At 43.0% G+C, this 19,469-nt stretch overlaps 1 protein-coding gene across 6 annotated transcripts in view; it reads left to right on the forward strand.

Moving 5' to 3' along the window:
• The window catches only part of DSTYK (dual serine/threonine and tyrosine protein kinase), a 71,703-nt gene that overhangs the window by 23,829 nt on the left and 28,405 nt on the right, over positions 1-19,469 (forward strand). For 4 of the 6 annotated variants that reach the window (XM_009440232.5, XM_054659554.2, XM_054659651.2 and 1 more), the window contains 1 exon segment: positions 2,603-2,991. In XM_009440232.5, the coding sequence (XP_009438507.1) occupies positions 2,603-2,991 (389 nt within the window). 6 annotated transcript variants of the gene reach the window in all.

Raw genomic sequence — 19,469 nt, forward strand, 5'->3', positions numbered from 1 at the left:
GTGATCTGCCCACCTCCGCCTCTCAAACTGCTGGGATTACAGGTGTGAGCCACTGCACGTGGCCGAAGGGTCCTATTCTTTTATCCACATGAAGGAGGTTTTTAGGAGTGATGGTTGCTCTTAAACTATTCATCATGATACTGGACTTTTCAAAGTACTCAGTGGGTTTGCTTACAGCTTTCTATAGGTAGCTGTCCCCACTAAATGGATTCTCAAACAAAACAAACAAATCTATGACATTAAGCCCTTGGTAAGTGTCAGGCATTGTGTTGGGTGTTGAGGATGAAATAGGATGGTTCTTCCTGCTTTAGATGATTATAAACAGATAATTAGAATAAAGCATGGTAGGTGTTCTGCAGTTGAGAATAAGGTATGAAGGGACTCAGGACTGGCCTGTTGCTACTTGTTAAGTGGCCACACAAGCAATTGGCTGTGTCCTCTTGCTTTTAGGTTGTAGATCAAAAGAGTAGACTAGTGGTCTGGTGTTACACTCTTGTATTTAGTAAATACCCTTGCACAGAATTATATACTTAGTTAACTCTGTTGGTTTTTGAAAGGCACTCATCTCTTTCCCAGGAGAGTAGATTTGCTTGTTTCAGTGTCTGGTGTTGCTGATGTATATGTGCGAGCCAGGCTGATATCCTTATAGACAGACATGAAAAGAAGGGCCCTAATGAAATGCATAGAGGGATCTGCGTGAACACAGACCTCTTTAACCCTTTTGGTGTTACTGTTTGTGGAAGAGAAGGATGCTTGGGGATTTGAAATCGTAGCTAGGTAGGTTCACTCTGAAGTAGAACCACCTCTTAATTGATTCAGGCCTCTTTTGCTTCCAATTCTGGAAACAAACAAAATAAATGGCCTACAAATAATTTAATGCAGCTTATGGTTAAGTGACTAAAGCAAATACTGTTTCAGTTAGTGCCACTCAAAATTTCAGTTATGATGGTTGTGTTTGGCTTAAGGATTGGCCCTTTTGCAGCCTAAGAACTGTGTCTGTGCTTTTCTGAACAAATGCAGGAATTGCCTGAGTCTTAGAGATAGGCAGACACTGATACTGAAGGAATAAGGAAGTGATATAGTTCAGGCTGAGAGTTTCAGTGAACTAATTTCGGGTTATTTTTCTCAAACACAGATTCTCATTCTTTAGGAAGCTTGTTCTGTCTTGAACATTATTTGAACGTGTTTGGGGAAGTTATCCATTTAGATTAGTAGTAGTTGCCTTGAAAGGAGAAGTTTTTTTTTGTTTTTTTTTTTTTTAGATTTTTATTTTCTATTATTTTTTGTACAAAACATAAGGGTGGTGAAAAATAGATTTTTTTAATTGACACATAGTAATTGTACATATTTATAGGATACATGTGGTATTTCGATATGTGGGTAACAATGTGGTAATGGTCAAATCAGGGTAATTGGGATGTCCATCAAGGAGAATGTTTTTGAAATAAATCACATCTCTTTCTAGATTTGCCTGGATTTTATCCTAATAGGCAGTTCTTTCCCTTTGTCCTATTTAGGGTCTTGTCTCCCATAAACAGAAGGAATGTGATTTGATTAGGAGGTATTGATGTTAATTGAGCACCCAGTGTTTTAAGGAAACAGATGACTTGGCAGCTGGGACGTTGTCACCAGCTATCAGAGAGATGAACTGGAAAAGATTCTAGAGCTTATGCAAACTTGAATAACATTTCATTTTATACATTTATACATTTTATACATTTATAGCTCATACATTTAGTAGTAAAATATGTCACAATGAAGAACATAAGCTAAAACTGCATATGGTAGATAATTTAAAAGGGCTCCATGGTGCTATATTATGTGCTGCATGATGGCATCTTGGTCAACAAAGGTACAGTATTTTTAGCATACGTTTTCTATGTTTAGATATGTTTAGATACACAAATACTTACCACTGTGTTACAGCTGTCTATAGTATTCAGTACAGTAACATGCTGTACAAGTTTGTAGCCTAGGAGCAATAGGCTACACCCTATAGCCTAGGTGTGTAGTAGGCTATACCCATACCACCTAAGTTTGTGTAAGTACACTCTGATGTTTACACAATGACAAAATTGCCTGATGATGCGTTTCCCAGAATGTATGCCTGTTGTTAAGCAACACATGACTGTAATCTGTGTTCAAGTATTAGGTCTTCTGTCAGAAGGAAGGGTTTAATTTTGACACATTCAGTTATGTTTCTCCTTGGGCTCACATCCCAACTAGTGTAGTTTTTTTCTGGCTTTGTTATTTTAATAATCTTGGTGTTTGTGATGGAGTCCTTATAAACTCCTTAGGCTGTCCCTCCACTGAATGAAAAAGGAGCGGGGCGGGAAGATCAGGTCACTCCCACATTTCTGGGTAGAAATAACAGTTTGTTCCTAGGGGGTGAGCTGGGGAAAGGAATTCTGTTTGATATGTGAAGAGCCTTTTCTCACTGGGGTTTTTTCCCTGATATGTCCTTCAACCAAGGTTCCTAGAAATTTCTCCTCTAGGACCTTGTCATCCTCATGGGATTTCTGTGTGAGTCTCTCTCTCTCCCCTTCCTCACTCCTCTCTCTCTACTCCTTTCTCTTCCTCCACTCTCCCCTTCCCCAACCAGGCCAACTGAGCTGCATTTCCTTCCCACCTAAGGAAGAGAAGTACCTCCAGCAGATTGTGGACTGCCTCCCTTGCATACTGATCCTCGGCCAGGATTGTAACGTCAAGTGCCAGCTGTTGAATCTGCTGTTGGGGGTGCAGGTGCTTCCCACCACCAAGCTGGGCAGTGAGGAGAGCTGTAAGCTTCGGCGCCTCCGCTTCACCTATGGGACTCAGACTCGGGTCAGCCTGGCGCTCCCTGGACAGTATGAACTAGTGCACACGCTGGTTGCTCATCAGGGCAACTGGGAGACCATCCCTGAGGAGGATCTGGAGGTCCAAGAGAACAATGAGGATGCTGCTCATGTTTTAGCGGAACTGGAGGTAACGATGCACCATGCTCTCTTACAGGTACCAATCTCATACTTCTATACCAATTGTATACATATATACCAGCTTTCCTTTTATTTTGACTTTCTAAAAAAGTAATTCGATGATATATAGTCTGAACTCTGAGCAGCAGTGGCTAGTGGAGTCAGAGGAACATAATCTGGGAAGTTGAAAAACAAACAAGGCTGTAGCAATACCCATTCCTGCCTCTCCTTACCATGCTGCAAGGCCCTGAGTAGTTTGCTTGTCTCCTCACTTCCTTATCTCTGTTTCTGAAATGAAAGGAATATGTGATACTTGTATCTTAGCATGCTTTTACAGAATAATTGTAATCAAAGTTAGAAATCCTTTCTCATTTCTTAACAGGAAGATATTGCTTGAATTGTCTCTAGTTACCTCTTTCTAAAAGGAATGATAGATGATGGATGAGTATTGTTCTTATTGGAATTGAGACCAAGTGAAGAATTTTGTGGGTTCTTCCTTAGATCTAACCATTAATTTACTAAGTAGTACAGAGGATAGATCGTTTCTCCTACTTTATAAGGAACATGGGAATGTGAGGACAGGTCTGGCTCAATGTAAGGAGACGCGGAAATCCTGTTATTTGAAGAGTATCTTAGTTTCTGTCATAAACTCCCAAAGAGAGCACAGATCTGTGCCATCTCGTAAGATATCATATTGTCTAAGACTTTATACATTATCACTTAGGAAATACTTCTGTCTTGGTCTGCGTTTCCTTTCCTACTGGATAGTTAGGACCAGGCTATTTAATTAGACCAAATGGGGATGTGACTATGGCAGGGTCAGGAGTGGGTAGGGATAAAATAATTCAGCCATACTCAGAGTTTTACTCTTGGTTAACTGTGCCAGGAAGGATGGGCTAGTTTGGCAGGACCTGAAAGAGTGGTTTCTTCTTTCCTTCTTTCTTATAACCACTTCATCTACCCCACTTCTAAGAAGCTTAGTTTCTCAGTCAATGAATGAGTCCTTTGGTTGTGGCCATGGCCTGTGACACTCTAGAAGTAAAAATTGTCATCTCATTTCCTTCCACACAGTCCATATTTCTTTCATCTTGATAAATGCCACAGGGGGCTATGTAACAAGCCCCCATTCTCTCTCAGCTCAGTTTCAGTGGTGGTTTCCTGTGTTTTCAAACTGAGAGTTCACATTTCCTAGCTCCAGGATAATGTGAGGGTTTTTGAATAGCTCTGATAGTAACTCTGGCAGTAATCTTTGTATATTAACTGTGGCATGTTCAGTTGACCCATGAACTTCTTCACAATTCACAAGTATTTCATCCATCCATACACAGTCTCTCTGTAGTATACAGTCTTGGTCTAGTTCCTTCAAGCTTCCAATAGCTCAATGGTTTTCAAACTTATATATATATTTTTTTCTTTTCTTTTTTTCTTTTTTGAGATGGAGTCTCTCTCTGTTGCCCAGGCAGGAGTGCAATGGTGCGATCTCCGTTCACTGCAATCTCTGCTTCCTGGGTTCAAGTGGTTCTCCTGCCTGAGCCTACAGAGTAGCTGGGACTACAGGCACCCACCATCACACCTGGCTAATTTTTGTAATTTTAGTAGAGACAGGGTTTCACCATGTTTGCCAGGGTGGCCTAGAACTCCTTACCTCAGTGATCCACCCACCTCGACCTCCCAAAGTGCTGGGATTACAGGCGTGAGCCACCACGCCTGGCTACTTTTTTATATTTTAATTCACTGTAAGACATACATTTTCTTTCAGGACCCAGTACATATATACACATATACATTTGAAATATAAGTTTCATGAAATATTACTTTTGCTTTCTGCAATACATACTGATAATTTCTTCTCTCTTCGACTTCATTTTTTGAAAATGTTAGTAGCAACCCACTAAGTTGATGCTATGACCTGATAGATTATAACCTGTAGCTTAAAAAACACTGTTGGGCTCAGTGGCACACACTTGTAGTCCCAGCTACTGGGGAGACTGAGGCATGAGGATTGCTTGAACCTAAGAAGTTGTATCCAGCCTGGGCAACATAGTGAGACCCTGTCTCTAAAAAAAATAATAATAATACTGTTAAATAGCAGAAATGACTGCTGTGAGTCAGGTGGTGATTTTCCCCATTCTTGCCTTTAATAACAATCCTGGAATGTGACAAAGCCATCTGCAGGAGAGGCAAATCATTTGACTTTTTTCTCTTAGTCCCTTCATTTTATTTTTTTAAATTACTATTATTATTATTATTTATTTTTTTATTTTTGAGAGAGAGTCTTGCTCTGTGGCCCAGGCTGGAGTACAGTAGCGCAGTCTTGGCTCACTGCAACCTCCGCCTTCCAGATTCAAGCAATTCTACTGCCTCAGCCTCCCAAGTAGCTGGGATTACAGGTGTGTGCCACCACGCCCAGCTAATTTTTGTATTTTTAGTAGAGATGGGGTTTCGCCATGTTGGCCAGGCTGGTCTCAACCTCCTGACCATAAGTGATCCTCCCGCCTCTCAACCTTGCAAAGTGCTGGGATTACAGGCATGAGCCACCATACCCGGTCCCTTCATTTTATTGGTTTAAATTTCTAATGCTTGTCTGAGCACAGTGACTTGTGCCTGTAATCCCAACACTTTGGGAGACTGAGGGAGGAGGATAGCTTGAGCCCAAACATTCAACACCAGCCTGGGCAACCTAGTGAGATCCTGTGTACACACCTGTGGTCTGAGCCACTTGAAAGGCTGGGGTTGGGGGATCAAGTGATCCTTCAACCAGTGGAGGCAGTGGTCAGCTGTGATCGTAGCACTGTACAACACTTGGGCAATAGAATGAGACCCTGTCTCAAAAAATTTTTTTTAAAGATCTTTCTCTTCATTACTTTGTGGGCTTTTTTGTTTGTTTGTGTTTTTGAGATGGAGTCTCACTCTGTTGCCTAGGCTGGAGTGCAGTGGAGTGATTTTGACTCACTGCAGCCTCTGCCTCCCGGGTTCAAGCGATTCTCTTTCCTTAGCCTCCCAAGTAGCTGGGATTATAGGCGCCTGCCACCACACTCGACTAATTTTTATATTTTTAGTAGAGATGGAGTTTCACTATGTTGGCCAGCTGGTCTGGAACTACTGACCTCAAGTGATCCGCCCCCCTCACCCTCCCAAAGTGCTGGGATTACAGGCGTGAGCCACTATGCCTGGCCCTAAATTTTTTTTTTAATTTCTAATGCTCATTTACTTTTGTTCCATAAATTGAGGTGATATAAGAAAGTCACAAAAAGGAAAGTATGAGCCATCCCCCCAAGCGCGTATCTGAGCATGTGTCTTCCCACTGAGAGCTCCCAGGGCCTGCTCCTGGTGTGTGCTAAGCATGCAGACAGAGGGAACAACTGAGGAGACTACTTGGATGGGATGTTGAGTTACCAAATCAGCTTTCTCTCAGCATAGTTAAAAAAATATATTCTCTCTTCTCTTTTCTTGAGGAATTCTCTAGCCTCTCATGTTGTTTCATGTGGTTTGTGAGGCTTCCTTGGCCAGTGTTTCTCAAGATCTGCTTTATTCTCCAGTGGTTTTGATGTAGGCCTCATACCAGATCCCTGTAGTTCTAAGTTTAGAACCCTTTGATGTTGAGTCTCAGAGGGTCTTGCAACCTTTGTGGAATCCAAGCACTGCCCTCTCACTGCAGCCCGGCTCCTGTCTCTGTTAGATACATCAGCAATGCTCAGCTTACTGCTGGGGGCATTGTACAGCAGCTACCTGGAAGACTGTTCATGCCAGCAAGAATGAGCTTTTTGTTTAGCTCCAGTTATTTTTAGGACCAGTGAGTTAGCTCTAAACAGCCCTTCCATCTGATTTGTGAAGAGGGTAGTAAAGAAAGGAAACATTTAGCTAAAGGAAATCAAGATTGAATTAGGGGAAATGCAATGTTCATTTTGAACTGTCAAATTATCAAAGCAGAATTTCCCCTGCCCTCTTATACAATGGTCATTCTTCTAATACGTTATTTTAAAGTCCTCATAAATTAGCCATTTTCAGTTTGTTCCAGAATAGGCCAACTCACATGGACCCACACTGCTTGGTATTCCACCTTTTTAATTCTGGATCCCCTGAGATTCTCAGTTCATAATTCAACAATAGAGGAAGACCGTCAAGCCATTAGTATCTGAAACCTCATTTAGTGTTCAAATATAGTCACTTTCCAATTGGCAGCACATTTCACCATTCACCATATTCACTAGTTGTGTCTTTGTATACAAAAGTACTCCCCCTTCCCCACCCTCCTGCCTTTCCTTCAAGCATGTATATCTGACACCTCCTTTTCTTTTTCTTTCTTCTTACAAATCTGATGGAAGAGTTGTCTGCCTTAGAGTTGCTCAATCTCATATATCTCTGTGTGTGTGTGTGTGTGGTTTTTTTTTTTTTTCTTCCTGTGAACACCTATAAGAAAAGGAAGAAGCAGCAGCAGAAGTGATTAAACTTGCTCAGCCTAAGATGGGATTCCTGCAGCCTGGAGGTGGCGTTTCATTTACTGTGGCAGTTACATAGCTTCAGTTGATCTGCTCTGATCAGTAGCCTGTTTATCCCCACCAGGTGCTTTTGGCCCTTTGGGCTTCCACATACTGACTTGGTTTTTGGCTCATGGTGTTATCTGTTGGGGTTTACTTCGGGGAACTTTTTTTTTTTTTTGAGACAGAGTCTTACTCTTGTCACCCGGGCTGGAATGCAATGGCGCGATCTCGGCTCACTGCAACCTCTGCCTCCCAGGTTCAAGCGATTCTCCTGCCTCAGCCTCCCGAGTAGCTGGGATCACAGGTGCCTGCCACCATGCCTGGCTAATTTTTGTACTTTTGGTAGAGATGGGGTTTCGCCATGTTGGCCAGGCTGGTCTCGAACTCCTGACCTCAGGTGATCCGCCCACCTCGGCCTCCCAAAGTGCCGGGATTACAGGCGTGAGCCACAGCGCCTGGCCTTTTTTTTTTTTTTTTTTTTTTAACCGTTTTTAACTCTAACCAATGGGAGTAGTAAAGTTTTATCTTTATAGTCCTCAACTAATAGCTAATCTGTTTTTTTGTTTTGGTTTGTTTTGGCTTTTTAATTTTTGAGACAGGGTCTCACTCTGTTGTCCAGGCTGGGGGTACAGTGGTACGACCTTGGCTCACTGCAACCTCTGGCTCAAGTGATTCTCCTGCCTCCTCCCAAGTAGCTGGGACTACAGGCGTGCGTCACCATGCCTGACCAATTTTTGTGTTTTTTGTAGAGACAGGGTTTCACCGTGTTGACCAGGCTGGTCCCGAACACTTGAGCTCAAGCAATCCGCCTGCCTCGGCCTCCCAAAGTGCTGGGATTACAGGGATGAGCCACCACGCCTGGCCACTAATTGTTTTTGTTTGTTTGTTCGTCTGTTTTGCTAACCTGTTTTTAATAAACAGATATTGGTATTTTAAAATTTTCAGTAATTAATGCTTTTACAACTCATAAGCATTATAAAGGATCTTAAAATGACAAGTTTACATAAAATTTTAACCCCAAATTTACTAAACACTGTTTGTTGCTAGAAAACTGGCTTCTCTCAATTCTTGTCTAGGTATTGGCATTTCAAGACCAGACTGGGCAACAAAGTGAGACCTCGTCTCTACAAAAAATTAGCCAGGTGTGGAGGTGTACACCTGTCCAAGCTACATAGGAGGCAGAGGCAGGAGGATCACTTGAGCCCAGGAGGTCGAGGCTGCATTGCATCTTGGGTGACAGAGTGAGACCCTATCTCAAAAAAAAACACACCCCCGCCCCGCCACACACACACACACACACACAAACCCCAACATCTGTGGCTCACATCTGTGGTCCCAGCACTTTGGGAGGCTGAGGTGGGCGGATCGCCTGAGGTCAGAAGTTTGAGACCAGCCTGGCCAACATGGTAAAACCCTGTCACTATTAAAAATACAAAAATTAGCTGGGCATGGTGGCAGGCACCTGTAATCCCAGCTACTCAGGAGGCTGAGGCAGGAGAATCACTTGAACCAGGGAGGCAGAGGTTGCAGTGAGCCGAGATCATGCCACTGCACTCCAGCCTGGGCAACAAGAGTGAAACTCTGTCTCAAAAAAAACAAACCCAACATTTGTTATATATTACTTACCTTTAGTTAGATACCATATTGTCTCTTGAGTATATCTAGGTTAAAAGATAAAAGTTGATAGGTAAAAGGTAGGAAAGACTGCTGAGTGAGATCCTCAGGGCAAGAAGATACTGTTGGAGGAGGGAGTCTATGGAATTGGGCCAAAAAATGGTCAACTCCAAGGGAAAAGAAACAAGGATCATTTATATGTACAGGACAGAGAAACAAGAAATGATATTCTAGAGGTATAATTAAAATTTTAAAAACTCTTATTTTGTGTGGCAAAAAAAGGAAACTGAAGTGATATATTTAAAAAGGATGTGGAAAGTTCAGGTAAATGCTAAATTATAAATTCTTTATGGCAGTAATCCTATTTTGTTTTTAATATCTCTCTCACCTTTACCCTAGCATGCACTAGCATACATAGTAAAATCTAACCATCCTGCATACATTGCTCTTTACCAAAAAACCTGGGAGTTCCTGTTATAGGCTAATATACCTATGAAGGATATGTGTGATTCAGAGGCAATAATTTTTTTTAATCCCTATGCTCACTATAGTAACCTTGATATCTCTTGAAAGAACAGCCTGGCTGGGCACAGTGGCTCACGCCTGTAATGCCAGCACTTTGGGAGGCCGAGGCAGGCAGAGCGCTTGAGTTCAGGAGTTTGAGACCAGCCTGGGCAACAAGGCAAAACCTCTTTCTATAAAAAATACAAAAATTAGCTGGGTGTGGTAGCACATGCCTGTAGTCCCAGCTACTCGGGAGGCTGAGGCGGGAAGACCACTTGAGCCTGGGAAGTGGAGGTTGCGGTAAGCTGAGACCACGCCATTGCATTCCAGCCTGGGTCTCTGTCTCAAAAAATAACTAACTAAATAAAAACATCCTGTGTGGCCATAAAAAAGAATGAGTTCATGTCCTTTGCAGGGACATGGATGAAGCTGGAAGCCATCATTCTTAGCAAACTAACACAGGAACAGAAAACCAAACACTGCATGTTCTCACTCATAAGTGGGAGTTGAACAATGAGAACACATGGACACAAGGAGGGGAGCATCACACACGGGGGCCTGTCGGGGGCTGGGGGGAAAGGGGAGGGAGAGTATTAGGACAAATACCTAATTCAGGTGGAGCTTGAAACCTAGATGACGGGTTGATAGGTGCAGCAAACCATACCTATGTAACAAACCTGCACGTTCCCCACATGTATCCCAGAACTTAAAGTGAAAAAAAAACAAAACAAAATAACATCCTGAAGCTGAGGCTGTATTTTCTCAATTCACTGTCAGTGATTCATCTCTGGCCTTCCAGGGTTAGCTCTTGAGGCAAAAATCTGACAGCAGTCACAGTCTTAATCTTCTTCTTTTGTCTTCTGCCTTTGCTAGGATTCTACCTCTTTCCTGCACCAAATGGCTTCCTTTCTGTTTTTACTATCTCACATATTTGTTTGTTTCCTTCTGAGTAGAGGATGGATGGGGTAGGGAATCTTCCCTAATTCAGAGACTCAGAGATTGAAAAGTATTGTCAACGGGCAGAAACTGTTGTTAGGACTATTAACAATATTTTCTTTTTGACTGCTATTGTGATGTCTCAGCCAATCCATAGAGGATATTATCTTGTTTGATAACAAAGCCTTTACTTTGTAACCAGCATGTACTTCTTAATACAGAACCCTAGCTAGAATTGTTAGGACCCCTGAAAGCATCTATATCTTTTTTTTTTTTTTGAGACGGACTCTCACTCTGTCGCCCGTGCTGGAGTGCAGTGGCGCGATCTCGGCTCACTGCAAGCTCTGTCTCCCGGGTTCACACCATTCTCCTGCCTCAGCCTCCCAAATAGCTGGGACTACAGGTGCCCACCACCACGCCCGGCTAATTTTTTTGTATTTTTAGTAGAGATGGGATTTAACCGCGTTAGCCAGGATGCTCGTGATCTCCTGACCTCAAGATCCACCCACATCGGCCTCCCAAAGTGCTGGGAGTACAGGCATGAGCCACCACGCCCGGCCGCATCTAGTCTATCTTTTATTCTACTTTCATAACTTCCCAAACACCAAATCAGACAGTGCTTGACACACAGTGGGCCTTCAATGACTGTTTAAACATTGTCTTTGTAGCTACATGGACCTGGATTTATATCCTGGTTTTGTCACTTAGCTGTGTCACTTTGTTCTCTCATTTGTAAGATGGGGCTATAATTCCTGTCTTTTTTTTTTTTTTTTTTTGAGACAGTGTCTCACTTTGTCGCCCAGGCTGGAGTGCGGTAGCAAGATCTTGGCTCACTGCAGCCTCAACCTCCCAGGCTCAAGTGATCCTCTCACCTCAGCCCCTGAGTGCCTGGGACTACAGGTGCATGCTACTATGCCTGGCTAATATTTGTATTTTTTTGTAGAAATGGGGTTTTGCCATGTTGCCCAGGCTGGTCTTCTAGGCTGAAGCAGTCTGCCTGCGTCAGCCTCCCAAAGTGCTGGGATTACAAACATGAGTCAGTGTGCCCGGCCTATAATTCCTATCTTTTAGAATTGGTATGAGGCTAAAGTGAGAGAATGTGTTGAAAGCACCTACCACAGTGTCTGGCACATAGTAAGCCCATTTCCTCCTGCCTTTGAATAAATCAGTGTCCTTGAGAAGATTTCCTGCTCTCTCAGTCACCCATCCTTTCCCTGACAATCATCCACACTGGAACTCCTCCCAAAACTTAAGGCTTCTTGTTCCAACTTACTTATAGTTATTCTTCTACTCTTATTAGAGAGAACGTTCTTCATAATTCATTATGGCTTATTTTTGTAATAAAATGAAAGGAGAAAGCTGTTATAAAAGGTTAATAATACAGAAGTATATAAAAGTTGAAAGGTAAAGTTTTCCCTCCTTTCTATTTCCCTCTTCTCCATTCTAGACAGAATATTTTGTCTCTCTCTCTCAATCTAGTAAGTGGCAAGAGAATAAAATTCAGATTTCTACTGTTATCTGCATCAGTAGATACCTGGGTGTTTGACTGTCCATTAGGTAGAATGCATAGAGACCATTCAATATATTCTTATCAACTTGTCGGTTACCTAATCCATTGTCATTTGAGATAGAAGAGAGTTGAGATCCTTAAAGTCTTCATGCTTATGAGTTGAGAATCAGAGCTAAAGCCTTTCCTTTGGGGTGTTTGGGATTATAAATATTCTTCTACTTTTAGCATGATGGTCTCATGCTTTCTATGGCTACTGAGGGCTATGACTGTGATTCTGTTTTTTCTAAGTCTTATATCTGGCCTGAGTTACACACTGACGCTTTTACTAGGTAGGGAGATGAGCTCGTATCCATTCAATGTTGACTACTGGGATAAAACTCTGGTTTGCCTTCACATTGATCCCAGTTTCTTTGAGGCATATTATAACCTAGAAACATGTTATAGCCTGTTTGGTTGCAGGTCCCCCTTGGAAAGTATATGTACCAACAAGAGTCAAGGTATTTTCTTTTTCTTTTTTTTTTTTTTTGAGATGAAGTCTCGCTCTGTCGCCCAGGCTGGAGTGCAGTGGCACGATCTTGGCTCACTGCAACCTCCGCCTCCTGGGTTCAAGCGATTCTCCTGCCTCAGCCTCCTGAGTAACTGGGATTACAAGTGCCTGCCACCATGCCTGGCTAATTTTTGTATTTTTAGTAGAGATAAGGTTTCAGTATGTTGGCCAGGCTGGTCTCAAACTCCTGACCTTAAGTGATTCACCCGCCTTGGCCTCCCAAAGTGCTGGGATTACAGGCATGAGCCACCACACCCAGCCAAGTCAAGGTATTTTCTATACAATTACAAAAATAGGGAGGTATTTTACTTAATATGTAATTAATATTTAAGAGTGATGGTTCAGGGAACTATTTAGAAATGAAAAAGAATCAGCCCTGTGTGAAAACAAACAGGAGAAACCTTTCAAATGCCCCATGAGAATGTCACGAGAGGAGAATTGGAAGTAAAGTAGCTAGAATATGGGGACAAGGATAGAGGTCAAGGCTGTCCAAGGGCAGGACGATTACTAATATATAGTTGTGTGTGAACCTGAGGCTTCAGAACTCTAGAGAAAGCAAAGACATCTGCTACCTACCAACTTTAGCCTGCGTACATAACTGTTTTCTGGCTTTTTGTTTGTATGTTTGTTTATATTTTAGAAATAGGGTCTCACTCTGTTGTTCAGGCTAGAGTGCAGTGACGTGATCACGGCTCACTGTAACCTCAACTTCCTAGGCTCAAGGGATCTTCCTGCCTCAGCCTCCTGAGTAGCTGGGACTATAGGTGGATGTCACCATACCCGGCTAATTTATTTTATTTTTTGTAGAGATGGAGTCTCGCCATATTGCCCAGGCTGGTCTCGAACTCCTGGGCTCAAGGGGATCTTCCAGCCTCAGCCTTCCAAAGTGCTGGGATTACAGGCGTGAGACACTGTGTCAGGCCACTGTTTTCTGTTTGAATTATCAGTTAGTATAATCATCCTTTGTTAAAATAGAGTTTTAGTAATGTGCCATGAGCTACAGAGTAAGGATTCTTTACCTATAAGAGTCAGTATTCTTAGGAAGGGGTCAGCCTTCGTCAGTGATTGAGTGATTACCTCTTGGCATTTAAAATAGCGTCACTGGCTGGGCACAGTGGCACATGCCTATAATCCTAGCACTTTGGGAGGCAGAGGCAGGAGGATCGCTTGAGCTCAGGAGTTTTAAGACCAGCCTGGGCAACTTAGTGAGACTTTGTCTCTACAAAAAATTTAAAAATAAATAAAATAGTGTCATTTTACACTTTATACCCAAAACAAAACCAAAGAAGTATATTCTGGTGTTTGTAGAGTAGCAAGCTCCTTTCTATTGCATTTCTTTTTTTTTTTTTTTTTTTAAGAGGGAGTTTCACTCTTGTTGCCCAGGCTGGAGTGCTATGGCATGATCTCGGCTCACCGCAACCTCCGCCTCCTGGGTTCAAGCAATTCTCCTGCCTCAGCCTCCCGAGTAGCTGGGATTACAGGCATACGCCACCACCCCGGCTAATTTTGTGTTTTCAGCAGAGATGGGGTTTCTCCATGTTGATCAGGCTGGTCTTGAACTCCCAACCTCAGGTGATCCGCCTGTCTCGGCCTCCCTAAATGCTGGGATTACAGGCGTGAATCACTGCACCCGGCCTCTATTGCATTTCTTAATCATGCCAAGAAAATGGGTGGTAACAGATCAACTTCTGTAAACTCCACAGATTTATGCAGAATGCATTCTACAAGAGAAATCTCTTTAGGAATTCACTGTGACTCAATATAGGAATTATGGGTTACTGTCATGATTCCTTGAGATTCTTTTTACTTGATTGAGTTAGGAGCAAAATGCTTACTCATTGCTTTATTCTTGGAGTAGAGGCAAATGCAATTTCAGATAAATGTGTGGGATAAAATGTGTGGGATGGGAGTTGAAAGATAGAAGAGTTTACATATGCCGATTGAAAGTGGCTTTGAGCATCATTTCTTCATTAATTCATTCTATGTTTATTTATTGGATGCTTACTAAGTGCCAGGCACTGTTCTAGGTGCTAAGAAGGTATATAGCCATCCATGAAACAGTCTGAGGTCAGACTTCCCTCTCAGGTGGCCATGCTAAGGCCCATAACAGCTCTGGCTCATCCTCTTTATATTAATTTTTTTTTTTCACTCCCTGTCTCCAGGAAACAGTGTTGGCGTCCTTTTTTGTTTATAACCGTCAAGCATGAGTCATCCCTTCACTGAGTATTGCAGAATCGCATATCACATTCCAGCCTAATTCGTACTGCTGCCAGGGTCTCTGCCAGCAGCTCTTTGCCTATCTTCTGACAATCATGATACTCAGAGCAGTGAGACCAACTGCACATGTTGGTTAACTGGGGAAGGGAGAAGACAGAGCATGATATCTGTTTTCTATCCATTTTTGTTTAGTACAAGGTATATTTAGGAATAGGCAGCTTCTGGCTGGGCACGGTGGCTCACGCCTGTAATCCCAGCACTTTGGGAGGCTGAGGCAGGCGGATCACGAGGTCAGGAGATCGAGACCATCCTGGATAACGTGGTGAAACCCTGACTCCACTAAAAATACAAAAAAATTGCCGGGCGTGCGCCTGTAGTCCCAGCAACATGGGAGGCTGAGGCAGGAGAATGGCGTGAACCTGGGAGGCGGAGCTTGCATGAGCCAAGATTGCGCCACTGCACTCCAGCCTGGGCAACAGAGCGAGACTCCGTCTCAAAAAAAAAAAAAAAAAAAGGGCAGCTTCTTTGTGGGTGCCAATATATCAGGCCATACTCTACCATTAGAAAGCCCGAAATCCATGGCAGGGCACGGTGGCTGGTGCCTGTAATCCCCGCACTTTGGGAGACCAAGGTGAGTGGATCACCTGAGGTTGGGAGTTTGAGACCAGCCTGACCAACATGGAGAAACCCCATCTCTACTGAAAAAATTAGCCCGGCGTGGTGGCGCATGCCTGTAATCCCAGCTACTCGAGAGGCTGAGGCAGGAGAACCGCTTGAACCTGGGAGGCGGAGGTTGCAGTGAGCCAAGATTGTGCCATTGCACTCCAGCCTGGGCAACAAGAGTGAAACTCCGTCTCAAAAAAAAAAAGAAATTAAAAATAAAGCCTGAAATCCCTTTTTTAAAATTAATTAATTAATTAATTTTTTTTTTTGGACAGTATCTCACTCTGTTGCCCAGGCTAGAGTGCAGTGGTGTGATCTCAGCTCACTGCAACCTCCACCTCCCAGGTTCAAGTGATTCTGATTCCTCAGCCTCCCAAGTAGCTGAGACTACAGGCATATGCCACCATGCCCAGCTAATTTTTTTTTGTTTTGTTTTGAGATGGAGTCTCACTCTGTCACCCATTCTGGAGTACAATGGCATGATCTCGGCTCACTGCAACCTCCTCCTTCTGGGTTCAAGTGATTCTTCTGCCTCAGCCTCCTGAGTAGCTGGGACTATAGGCTTGTGCCACCACACCCGGCTAATTTTTGTATTTTTAGTAGAGACGGGGTTTCACCATATTGGCCAAGCTGATCTTGAACTCCTGACTTCGTGATTCACCTGCCTCGGCCTCCCAAAGTGCTGGGATTACAGGTGTGAGCCACTGTGCCCAGCCTAATTTTTGTATTTTTAATAGAGACTGGTTTTGGCCATGTTGGCCAGGCTGGTCCCGAACTCCTGGCCTCAAGCAATCTGCCCACCTCAACCTCCCAGAGTGCTGGGATTACAGGCATGAGCCACTGTGCCTGACTTCCAAAATTCATTTCTTTAATAATGAATTTACACCTATGAGCAAATAAAGTCAACTGGTCTCTTAAAAACAGTATTGGGCCAGGCATGGTGGCTCACGCCTATAATCCCAGCACTTTGGGAGGCTGGGGCAGGCAGATCACCCGAGGTTAGGAGTTCAAGATCAGCCTTGCTAACATGGCAAAACCCATCTCTACCAAAAAATACAAAAATTAGCTGGGCACGGTGGCACATGCCTTGTAATCCCAGCTACTCAGGAAGCTGAGGCAGGAGAATCACTTGAACCCAGGAGGCAGAGGTTGCAGTGAGCCAAGATCGCACCACTGCGCTCCAGCCTGGGTGACAAGAGCGAAACTCCATCCCCCCCCCAAAAAAAAACAACCGTATTTGTCTTACAAATGGACTTGGCAGCTTTGGCTGATGTTTCTGTTGTGCACACAAAATGGTCCTTTAAGGAAAACCTGAAAATTTATTCTAGAATTTTAAGATAATCCATCAGAAAAAACAAACAAAATTCTTCCTGAAATTTCTAAACAATACTTTGGTTTTGAATATTTAGGCTTTCCTTTCATAAATTTGATTGGTTGATTTATATCTTTTAAAAAATATGTCTTTAGGGCAGCTTTGTAATATAAAAAATATTTCCACCTATAATTCTTTACTTTAATGTAACTGTTTTCTTTTCTTTTTTTTGTTTTTTTTTTGTTTTTTTTGAGACAGTCTCATTCTGTCACCCAGGTTGGAGTGCATGGATCTCAGTTCACTGCAGCCTCCGTCTCCTCGGTTCAAGCAATTCTCCTGCCTCAGCCTCCTGAGTAGCTGGAATTATAGGTGTGCACCAGCATGTCCGGCTAATTTTTGTATTTTCAGTAGAGACAGGGTCTCCCCGTATTGGCCAGGCTGGTCTTGAACTCCTGACCTCAAACGATCTGCCCACCCCAGCCTCCCAAAGTGCTGGGATTACAAGTGTGAGCCACCACACCCAGCCTAATGTAACTGTTTTCCTTTCCTTTTAGTCTTTATCTCATTGTTATATTTGATTATAATGTTGTCATTTATGCAGTTGTATGTTCTATTTTAAACCTTAAAATTTGTTACTTACCAACTTTTTGAATATGCCTGACTGAAATGATTCATACTGTAGCATGTGTGACTCAGGGTAGTGAAAGGGGGTTTGTTTTGAATAGCAAGATGAGCATCAGACTAGTCTTCCAACCAGAAAACATTCCATGCAACTTGAGACACAGATGAAACAGCAAATTTCTTCTTGGCTTGGGGTTGGATAAAGGGTAGATTGACTTATGTAGTGTTTGCTAAAATGACAAATGGTGAGATGCTAAAAGCACTTTGAGCTTTAGGGAGTTCAAAGTGGCCAGGCAAATTAAAGTTATGTGACCTATCTGAGAATATAGCATAGTTCTTTGTGAGAAAAGAAAGTGAGATATTTGTGCTTTGTTGGAAATAAAAAAGATTTTAAAAACTCAAACAAGGCTGGGCACAGTGGTTCACACCTGTAATCTCAGCACTTTGGGAGGCTGAGGCGCAGATCGCTTGAGCTCAGGAGTTCAAGACCAACCTGGGCAACATGGCAAAACCCCATCTCTACCAAAAAAAAAAAACCCAAAAAAGAATGAAAATTAGCTGGGCGTAGTGGCTAACACCTGTAGTATCAGCTACTTGGCTGGCTGAGGTGGGAGGACCACTTGAGCCTGGGAGGTTGAGACTACAGTGAACCTTAATTGCACCACTGCACTCCAGGCTGGGCAACAGCACAAGACCTTGTCTCAAAAAAAAAAAAACCACAAACAAACAGAAAAACTTTTATCAAAAATACCTACTGCTCATGCTGGGTGTGGTGACTCACACCTGTAATCCCAGCACTTTGGGAGTCTGAGGCAGGTGGATCACTTGAGGTCAGCAGTTCAAGACCAGCCCGGCCAACGTGGTGAAACCCCATCTCTACTAAAAATAGAAAAATTAGCCGGGCGTGGTGGTGCGTGCCTGTAATCCCAGTTACTCGGGAGGCTGAGGCAGGAGAATTCACTTGAACCCAGGAGGCAGAGGTTGCAGTGAGCCGAGCTTGTGCCATTGCACTCCAGCGTGGGTGACAGAGTGAGACTGCATCTCAATCAATCAATCAATAAACCTGCTGCTCAGATAGGGTAAGAAATAAAAACAGCATAATCATCTGAAAGAAACAAAATTGTGTATCTTTTAGACTTCAGACAAAGTAAATATTCAACATCTGATAACTGTTAAGGACACAAACTTGAGCATATTTGTGTTGAGTTCTTTTATAACTCTAAAATATGCTAGAATTCTGGGGAGGATTGATTCTGAGTTTGCAGACCCTTGAAGACATCAGGAGTCTGTGTACCTACAATGGTAATATATTAATATGTGTGAGTCCCTAGTTAACCGTTTACACTTGGAATGCCAGGCAAAGTAGACAATGTTAGAGACACAGAGGAACAACCTGTGCAATGGATGGAAATGCAGTAGATGGACATATGCTCTTGTGTGTTTGGAACCTTCACAGGAAAGAAGTAGAACACAAAGTGGAAAGTGCAGACTAGGCAAAGGACCTGTGGAAGGTTTGTTTCTAAACCTCAAACCTCAAAGATCTTTTTTTTTTTTTTTTTTTTAATTGAGACAGAGTCTTGCTTTGTCGCCCAAGCTGGAGTGCAGTGGGGCGATCTCAGCTCACTGCAACCTCCGCCTCCTGGGTTCAAGCCATTCTCCTGCCTCAGTCTCTGGAGTAGCTGGGGCTACAGGCGCCCACCACCACACCCGGATAATTTTTGTATTTTTAGTACAGATGGGGTTTTGCCATCTTGGCCAGGCTGATCTCAAACTCCTGACCTCAAGCGATCCTCCTGCCTTGGACTCCCAAGGGCTGGGATTACAGGCGTGAGCCACTGTGCCGAGCTTAAAGATCATTCTCGAAACTCACTTTAGCAAACTTGGGTATTTCAGTTAGGATTAGGTTCAATTGTAACAGATCATCAAACAAACAAACAAACAAAAAAACCAAAACTCAGGAACTTAAAGATAGAGTTTTTGGGTTTTTTTTTTTTTTCCCTTACATGAAAGAAGTCTGAAGCTAGGTAACTGAGAGCTGGCGTGGCAGTTCTGTGATCACCAGAGACCTAAGCTCCCTCTTTCTTTTGGTGTCATCATCTTTAGTGCTGGC

Source organism: Pan troglodytes, chromosome 1, assembly GCF_028858775.2.
Source record: "Pan troglodytes isolate AG18354 chromosome 1, NHGRI_mPanTro3-v2.0_pri, whole genome shotgun sequence".
NCBI classification, from domain to species: Eukaryota; Metazoa; Chordata; class Mammalia; order Primates; family Hominidae; genus Pan; species Pan troglodytes.